This window comes from Plasmodium yoelii (assembly GCF_900002385.2).
Source record: "Plasmodium yoelii strain 17X genome assembly, chromosome: 9".
Taxonomy (NCBI): domain Eukaryota; phylum Apicomplexa; class Aconoidasida; order Haemosporida; family Plasmodiidae; genus Plasmodium; species Plasmodium yoelii.
Window position 1 is genome coordinate 546,923 of NC_036181.2, and position 10,428 is coordinate 557,350.

The 10,428-nt window shown below is 21.6% G+C and overlaps 1 protein-coding gene across 1 annotated transcript; it reads left to right on the forward strand.

Moving 5' to 3' along the window:
• Nucleotides 1–3,994: 3,994 nt before the first annotated feature.
• Nucleotides 3,995–9,876, forward strand: PY17X_0911300 (WD repeat-containing protein, putative; the record flags this gene model as incomplete). Its single annotated transcript, XM_022955941.1, has 7 exons — nucleotides 3,995–7,350; nucleotides 7,524–7,755; nucleotides 7,906–8,647; nucleotides 8,747–8,875; nucleotides 9,082–9,381; nucleotides 9,595–9,759; nucleotides 9,857–9,876. 7 exons carry the CDS (start codon nucleotides 3,995–3,997, stop codon nucleotides 9,874–9,876), a joined length of 4,944 nt encoding a protein of 1,647 aa, XP_022812152.1.
• Nucleotides 9,877–10,428: the final 552 nt, after the last annotated feature.

The following is a 10,428-nucleotide window of genomic DNA, read 5'->3' on the forward strand; positions in this document are numbered from 1 at the left end:
TCATTTTTATTTTATATTATACTTTCAAGGTATATATTATTCAATAAACATATACAATCAAATTGGTCATAGATCACGTTGATCGAACATGTATTAAATTAGTGTAAATATATATAATGAACCACACACACACATACACACTTAATATAAATAACACATGTTAATATTTATAAAATAAAATTATTTACAAAAAATATAGAAAATTTTCTGAAAAAAAAAACAATAAAATAAAATTAAAAATATACTATTTTATATTATCATTAAGTATATTTTTGTATAAGAAAAAAATATTGAATAACTTTTTGTAAAAATTAAAGAACAAATTAGTGTACAAATATCTACAAAGATTGCTTTACACATAAATGAAAAAGTGAACAAATAAATGATCAAATTGGGAGCATACGCAAAAGTAATAAGCAAAAATTAAGAGAAAATAATAATAATAAACTCATGAAAAAATGTAGAAAAAAAATTGTGAAAAAATTAATGGAATAAAATAATTCAGAAACGATTATATCTGACCATACAGATTAACAACCAACATAAAGGTTTGCTTCATTCTCTGTATTTTATATGCATTGGGGAAATATGTATTATGCTTCTAGTTAATATTATAAATTAAAACATATCTACCATGAAATCTCAAACCCATATTTAAAAATATAAAATTATTATATGTAGTATATATAATAAAAATATATGAAAAAGTTAATGGGGAAAAATTATAAAAATACATAAATAAAACAATGCTTATAATATTTTTTTTTCACCATAAAAAACACATTTACAAAAATCACAGGTATTTTGTAAAATATTTCAAATATAAGAATGTGAAATATTGAAAAAAAATAATAAAGCATATACAAGAGGAAAAAAAATGATAATAAGAGAATGTTGTATTATAGAAGTACATTAAATAAATAAAATAAAAAATCGTCCTCACATGCATAAATATATAATAAACATTATTATATTTATATTGTCAACATATATTTTTTTTATAAACTATGTAGAAAAAGGCAATTTAAACCCTTAAAAAATATATGCTATTGTATAGAGTAAATAATATACACAGGTATTCATACAAATCTATATATGCATACATGTTACATATCACAAACATAAAACCCATACAATACACATGATAATATTTGTAAAAGAAATCAAAAGAACAAAAAGGGTTGCTGATAAAAATATGAAAATAATATTATATATATGTAAATATTATGTAGTAAAAAAAAATTATTTATTATGCCGATTATGTGTTATGTGCCACCTTCAAATAGCTTTTATCTATTTTATATACAAAATTAAAGTAAAATAAAAAATACATTCAAAAAAAGAACAATAATAAAATTAAAATAAAAAAATTATAATTTATTAATAAAAAAAACATATAATAAATTTTAAGAAATTTCAAAGTTTAGCTACCTATATATATATTTGTTCATACAATTGTAAAAAAAGTAGCGGCACGCCACTATGTTGAAAACGGTCAAATACGTGTGCGCATACATATATTTATATAAAATTTTAAATCTTTAAATAAGAATTAATTATCAACACTATTTTATTAATAACATCATAGCTTATTAACATATAATCCTTAATATATTTATTTTCCATTATAAGCACATATTTTCCAAAACCATAGAACTATAACTTTAAGTGTTATTTAATTTATAACAAAAAAAAAAAAAAAAAATATAGCTGTTTACTTGTAAAACACACAGTTAGGTAAATTACTTTAACAATAAATCATTATATGCATACTTTTTTAGGAACGTATAAAAATTGGTTGTATATATATATATACACTGCTTAGACATTTCCTTTTTTTTTTTCATTAATTTTTTTTATTATTTCAAAAATATATTATTTTATAGCTAGATTTTTTGACATTTTTTTTTTTTTTTTTTTTAATTTTTATTTAAGGAACAACATACAAGATTGGCGCTACTATAAATTAATTAAATATTTAAAAATAATGTCAAAATATAGATTTTTCAACATCATTCATTTTGTTTTTTTATTATAATTATATTCCGTTTTTTCAAATTTTTGGGAAACAAATTCCAAAAAAATAAAAAAATGCTATTTAAATAATATTAGCTATTAAAATATGCAAATATATAGAGAAACAATACAATGTATTAACATGCATACTCTCAAAAAATAAATTGTGTAATATTATATGGAGAAAAAATTAATTTAATAATTTTATTTAAAAAACATTTTATTGTTTTATTAAGTATTTAAAATTATGGTTATTTTTAACAATGAAAAAATTGTGAACAGCATGGTGTGTATTTTGCTAAAATAAATTTATCATAATTTATGATATAAGAATTTAGTGAATATATACTTCATATTCAATTATATTACACTTTTTAATTTTAAGAAATACCCAAAAATGGATATATATGTTAAATTTAAATTGCAGATACTTGTTTATATCAAACAACAAGCTTAAATATTGCGAAATATTGTCTTGTAGCATTATTTTACTATTTGTAATGTTGTGCTACTTTTATTAAAAACCTCTTTATATTTTTATAAGTATTAAAAAAATTTTTTATGTGACTTTTTTTACATTTTGTTAATTATATAACACCACACTTAGCACATTTTTCAGTATTTTTTTTCCTTTGAAAAAGACCAAATCAATGATAAGAAAATTTTCTCTGCTCATTATAAGTAAAATTAAACACATGTAGACATTTGTTAACAATGTCACTATTAACTTTTATCTGCTTAATGCTTTTTAATATATAATTTCCGAGGAAAATTCTACATAAGACTATTAAATGATCATCATTAAATTATATAAAACAAACGTTACACCGCGATTATATTTTTTGTATCATAAAATATCTCAAATGTTCTTATTTTTTCACCACGTCTTTATATTTCTAATTATTTTCCAATTTAAAAAAATTATATTGGCTATTAATTTAATGACAAACAGAAATACTGTTATGTTTTTTTACATTTAGTTATTATTCGTTAATAATAATAGGTAAAACCATAAGCATCAACTTGGTTTCCATTAATATATATGGCAATTTTACTTGGGATATATAATAGATCCATAATGATTTATGTGTATATTTTTCAACGCATGCATTGGAGTATTATTTTTCTCATATGTGTCCATATACTTTATTTTTTTTTTAAATGGAAAAAATTATTTTTTGTTTCATTGTGTGCTAAAAAGTGTATAAACAATTTTAGCAATACGCTATTATTCATATAAATGCGGGATTCGAATATATTTCAATAACGCATAAAGTAAAAATTAACGACAAATTAAATAAAATTTAAAATAATTAAATAAGCATATAATAAGATGCCCCAGTGATGTGAATGTATTTTAGTGAAGCAGCAGTTTTATTCCAAATTAAAAATTTTAGGAACAAAATAAAAAAGAAATATTTTGTCATACTTTAATACTATACATTGTTAATAAAATTAATGTATTTAATATTTATATATATATATGTATATATATATAAACATATGTTATTGTATTAATTTTACAATGATAAATTTAAGTATTAATTAAAAATAAAATGAAATTGCAATAGTCGAAGGAAAAATCACATTATCATTATTTTTTTTTTAAAGCTTCACAAACATACATAATAGATTCATGTATATTTTTGTTTTCATGTGCATATAACATACTTAAAATTTTTAATCTTAAAGTTTCCACATAAAAAAAAAAAATAACAATGAAAAAGGAATATTTCATACATTAAAAAACCCATTATATACATAAAGGATGAAGTACAATATGAATATCAATAGTTTATCAAAAGTGAAAGTTTTTATGGGTTTTTCATATTAAAGCATTATTTATATTACATAGTCGTAGTAACAATAATTATAATAGTAATAACATAATTAAAATTGCCCAATTTAATGAACAAATTAAGGATATTTATTTTTAATTTTTTAAATTTATCAATATTGATCGATTATAATAATTAATATGAAGAATAATATGAACATACCAAATAATATTAACAATAATATGAATAATAACTATAACAATGAGAATTATAATAATGTTAATAACAACTCCAGAAACCTCATAAATAATAATTTGAACATACCTGCTGGATTAAATAATATGGCAAACAATATGAATGATAGATCTAATAATATGAAGAACTTCCCTAATGGGGTAAATGGTTTAAATAAGAATATTGGCAATATTAACAACATTAATAAAATGCATAATCCAATTGGGAAAATGCATGGTCATATTAATAATATACCTAATAATATGGGTACTATGAATAATAATTTAAAGCATGGTGTGCAAAATATTATAAATGGCATGCCAACTGGGATAAATAATATGCATTCCAATTTGAATAACATCCCTGATAATATAAAAAACATGGCAAATGCCATGAAACCCATGCCAAATAACATAAACGATATTAGGGTGAATGCAAATTATTCCATGAACAATATGAATACAAATGTCAATCCAAATAATAATGTTAATATTCCAAATGATATGAAACACATGATTAGGGTAAATAACTCTGATATAACTAGCAATGTGAAATTTAATACTATGATGAATAACAATAATAATAGTCATTTTGTTTCTCCTGATAATTCAAACAGAAATATGTTTTATGTAAATGATATGAAAAATGTTGACAATAATGTTATAAATATGCATAATAAAAGAAATAATAATGCTAAAGAAAAGAAAAATAATATTCCCCAATTTCGAGAAAAGGAATATCTTGAAAATGTGGGACACAGAGATAAATATTTATTAAATAAAAATGAAACCGACAAAATTTACTTACAAAATAAACAATTAAATAATATGAATCAGGGAAATATCCCAAACATCAATAATAACAACACGCGAAACAATAACACAGGAGGTATTAGTCGAATGATTAATAATAGTGCACAAAACACAATAAATATAAATTCTAATAATAATATAAACTCCGTAACCAATATAGGAAATAATAATGATAACAATAATAATAATAATATTCTTCAAAGGAATATGAAAAATTTAGAAAATGGGGGAATGCATAACCCTTTAAATATTAATCAAATGAATGCAATGAATTTAAATAAAACTTTTAATTTCAGCTCGAATGATCCACATAATTTTAATATAAATAGTGCAGCAGATAATAAAATGAGTAACAAATTTAAAGATTCAAATTACAATAATATAAATAAAAATATTAATATACCATTTAACGAAGAGTCAAAATATGATCCATATAACTTAGGAAACAACATTAATCGAAACAATGGAAATAATGGTATTGTGGTAGAAAAAAATATGAACAATGCAGAACATTCTTTTTCGAAACAGCATAATAATGGCATGTTTGATATTAAAGCACACAGTGGGAAAGACAATTTTGGAGGAATAAAAAATATGAATGACGATAAAAACATAAGATATAATAGTAAATTAAATGAAATGAATAATGCAAATAAAGTTGGCAAAGACATTATAAATTTGTCTGCATCAAATATTCAAAAATTAAATGAAAAAAACCAAAAAGCAAATGGAAATAGTAATACCAATTTTATGGGAAATAACTTACCAAAAAGTATGGAAAATGCCGATTTGTATAAATTACAGATGAATTATGATAAATTAAATTCAAATGATCCAAATAATTATATAAATAAAATGGATAATTATAATGATTTTATAAAAGAAAACAACAAAGGAAAATATATATCTGGAAACAAATATAATGCTAATGCAAATACTAAAGGAGATCAGTCAAAAAATAAAACACAAAAAATGGAAAATGAATTAATAAATAAAAAATTTAACCCCATCAATAATAATAATAATAATGAAAATGCTCCAAATCATCATATGAATGAAAATATGATATATGATGAAATGAAGAAAATGAATAACACATCTTTTGAAAAAATGGTTGGGAATGATATGTTCATGTTTAATGGAAATCGTTCCTTAGAAAAAGGCATAAATCAAATGGTTAATATGCAAGGCTTTAGAGATATAAAAAACATTCATAACATAAACAATTATCGTATGGCCAACGATAACGATCCTAGATCAAATGAAAAGAACAATAATATGTTTCATAATCAGAGACCTAATTTTGAAGGTTGTAATGGTACGGAAAATCTAAAAGGAACAGGGAATGAACTCGAAGAAAAAAAACGAAAAAAAAAAAGAGAAAAAAAAAGTGAAATGGAAAAAAACGAAAAAAACGAAAAAAAAGGATTGAATCGCGACGAAAATTTAGATGACAAAAAAACAATAAACCAACTCATAGAGCATAATAGTTTCATGCACAATTTAAATGAAAATAATGAGAGTAGTGAAGTTGGTCAAAATATAAAAAATAATTTATTTAATGATATTTCTAAAAACTATATGCAAGGACAAAATATTGGAAATGATGAAAAGGAATTAAATATAGACTCCAATTTAAATGAAAACATGAAAAAAGAAAATTATGCATATATTAGAAAACAAAATATATTTGAAAATTATGAAAATATGAATAATTTAAAAAATGCATTTTTGGAAGGAGATCAAAATATGTTAAATAATGCTAATATCTTTAATAAAATAAATTTCAAATTTCAAAAAAAAAAAAGTGATGATTCATATGAAAATGCAAGCATGTTTCCAAATGATCAAAACGATGAAGATAAAAAGTTAATGGTATTATCTCGATTATTTGGGAATGTTATAGGTGAAAATGGAAATAATAATAATAATAATAATGATGATGATAATAATATGCAAACACAAAATGAAAACAATATGAATAATAGTGGTAAATTGCCCAATATCCGAAAAATGAATAGCAATGCTCTTGAATTAGAGTTGTATAAAAATATGCCTCTAGATACTATGTTAAATAAATTAAACTTAGATAAGAATATTCTTAATATATTAAAAGATAAAATAAATAATATTAACAGAAACATTAATGTAAATATCTGTTCCACTTCAATGGAAACACCAGAAGAACCAATTAAAATGGAAAATATAGACTTATTAAAATTAATAAATTTATTTGATGAATTTTTAAATTGGTCTGAAAATAATTTATATCAAATTAAGTTGCAATTATATAATATTGCATTTTGTTTATTATTAGAATTATATATATTAATATTAGCAAATAAGTTTTCCATGCTAATAGATTTTAAAAATAAATATTTAAAGAATTTCGAAGCCTATCATCCCGTAATTAAATTTCTATCCAATTGTGTTAGTTTGAATCAAATTTTTGAAATTTCTATTCTTCGTTTTAAAGAAAAGAATGCCAAGCACATCGCTTACATGAACAAGTAATGCTCTCTTTTCAAATATCCTCATTAAAAAAATCAATATTTTATCAGTTATACTTATTTTGAGTGTATGCATATTTCGTTGGAACTATGCCTATTTGCGTAGTTTGCTATGTATACCTGTATTATTATCTTTATATTATTTGACATATATACATAATTTTTTTCCTTAGATTGGGAAAAGCATCCCTTATGCATTATTTAAGTGTCTACGGAAGTATTCCATTATATAATTTAATTATGACTAAAATAAAAATAATAGAAATAGATGATGCAAATAAAAATTTTAATTTTTTTCATGAATTTATTTCTATGAATTTTTTATATAATGGAAATTTAAACGTCCCAGTTCAATGGAATTTACCTTCTATTTATTTTATTAAGGATGTATCAGAAACGCAAAATGTAAGGAAGAAAATAAAAACATGCATATATTACTTCATGGCCATACTCGATAAGTTATGGGTGATCATTTTATGATTAAAAGTTATATATTACTATTTCCATTTATTCCACTTTTATCGATATACTTACATATTTCTATAAAATTTTCAGGATGATAGCATAAAATGTACAAAGGAAAAAGAAGAAAATGTTTACATCCCAAATGAAAATAGTGATGCTTATTATTACTATAAGTATATAATAAAAATGCAGGCAGAAAATCGATTAAAAGTTACAAAAAATAGGATGCCAAGTATGTTATATTATTGCTTGAACAATTGTACCGATATGACTTGTGCAGAAATTTCATCATTTGATGGATCATTAGTTGCTACTGCTCATTCAAATAATATAATAAAATTATGGAATATCAAAAAATCCCAAATGAATAAAATAAAAGAAAAACAAAAAGATATGGAAATTGATAATAACGAAAATGTAGATGAAATAAATAATTATAGTAATATACAAGAAAATAAACCAGATTCTATACATTTAGATGATCAAGATGAAAACGGAATAGCTAAATTATATGGAAATATGTATAATATATCTAGTTTATGTTTTGGAGAAACAAATAAAATTTTATTATCAGGAAATTTAAATGGTGATATATATTTATATAGTACAATAAGTAATAGAAATTATGTTAAATATTCAGGTGGGCATACACCTATATGGTCTATTGATACAGCTTTTTTGGGTTATTTTTTTTGTACAAGTGAGGATGATGGAAATCTAAGAATTTATTCAACTAATAAAACATATCCTCTTGTAACATATAAATATAATTGTACTTCAAACATATGTAAATATCACTACAATAATACAATTGTCGCAAGTGGATATTATGGTATATTTTTTTTCACCTTTGCATATATGAAATAAAAATTAACCATTTTTATGATTAGTCAAATATAAATTTATACGTTTCTCTCTTCTTTATATCCAGATAATTATGTCCATTTGTACGATATTAGAGTAAACTCCTTTATAAAAAGATTTAAGAATAATTACCCAAGTAATAATGGAGTGACTTCTTTGAGTTTTTCAAAAAATGGAAGACTTCTTTCTTTTGGAGGTATTATTTCATTGATTTTATCAATTTGTCGATTTTTTTATAATTTATTTTATATATATAAAGGGATGTAAATGAGGCATTTTTATTTATAATTGCATATTTGGTATATATTTTAGAATTTACGTAACGGTAGTGTATGGTATTTCGAGTTTTGCACACATATATGGATATTTATGTATTTTTTTCCATTTTTCACCATATTATAGGAGGATATACAAATAACATAAATATTATAGATCTTGTAGCTGATAAATTTATTGATGTCGAACCAAAGCAATTTATTAATACTAAGGAATATAATTTGGGGGATTATTATAGTAATACAAAATTCGAAGAGAATCATTTAGGTTTTTATCCTTTGACGAATGAAAGTGAAAAATTGCATATGCATAAAAATATTGAAGAATTTGAAGATAAAATATTAAGTATAGATTTTAGTTATGATAACAATCTTTTAGTTTCCATGTCTTGTGATAGCCACATCGATTTTTATAATTGCTCAAAGGGTTAGAATATGAGAAAATTATACAAAAAAATCAAACCAATAAAATTTGTTATTCGCATAGATTGTATATATATTAATCACTAGCACATGTTTTTTATATATATATTTATTTGTTTATATGCTTATTTGTTTATATGCTTATTTGTTTATATCTTATTTGTTTATATCTTATTTGTTTATATGCTTATTTGTTTCATTTTCTATGCCTTTTCAGCATCGAAAGAATTAAAGCATCCCTCCACAGAGAAAAAACGAATTAAATCTGGAAAAGACCATAAAAATAATAATCCATATGTCCGCTTGTCAAAATCATATGGTGTTAATTATTCGAACTTAATATCTGCGAAATTTACGCCAGAAAATGTTCTTCTTTTATTCGGTAAATAATATGTTTCCTTACGAAATAAATATTTTATCAATCAAAATATATGCACTTATATACATACATGCATTTACACACACCTTTTTATTTTTAGGAATTAATACCTTAATATAATAGCAAGATAATTGGCTTAACTATTTTCTCAATTTCTCCCATTTTTTGTTTCTAAGTTTTTTTAGACCAATATATTGTTAAATTATTTTTTTTTTGTAGCACATTTATATTAACGTAAATTCGCTAATTTTATAATTGGGTATTTTAGAAAATATTTGTGCATATATATTTTTATATCTACTTCCGAATTTTCTTTTTTAAATTTACATTTTTTACTACGTCCACTTTTATTAAAATCGTTTGTATTTTTTGATATATTTGCATTTCACAACACTTTTTTTTTTCATGTATTATTCACATTCCTTTATATTATATAAATAAACACTATTTTAATGTATTTGATTAATATTACATTTAAAAGTTAAAAAAAAAAAAACAATATAGAACAAATTTCCATGGTTTATATTATATTTATAATTACAAAATTGCTTCTTAATTTTTTTTTCTTTTTTTAAAAAAAGGAAATGCCTAATTGTATGTATATTTTAATATATGAAATAGGAAAATATGAAAATGAAAAATGACAAATTATATAATATATTTTTTTTAATT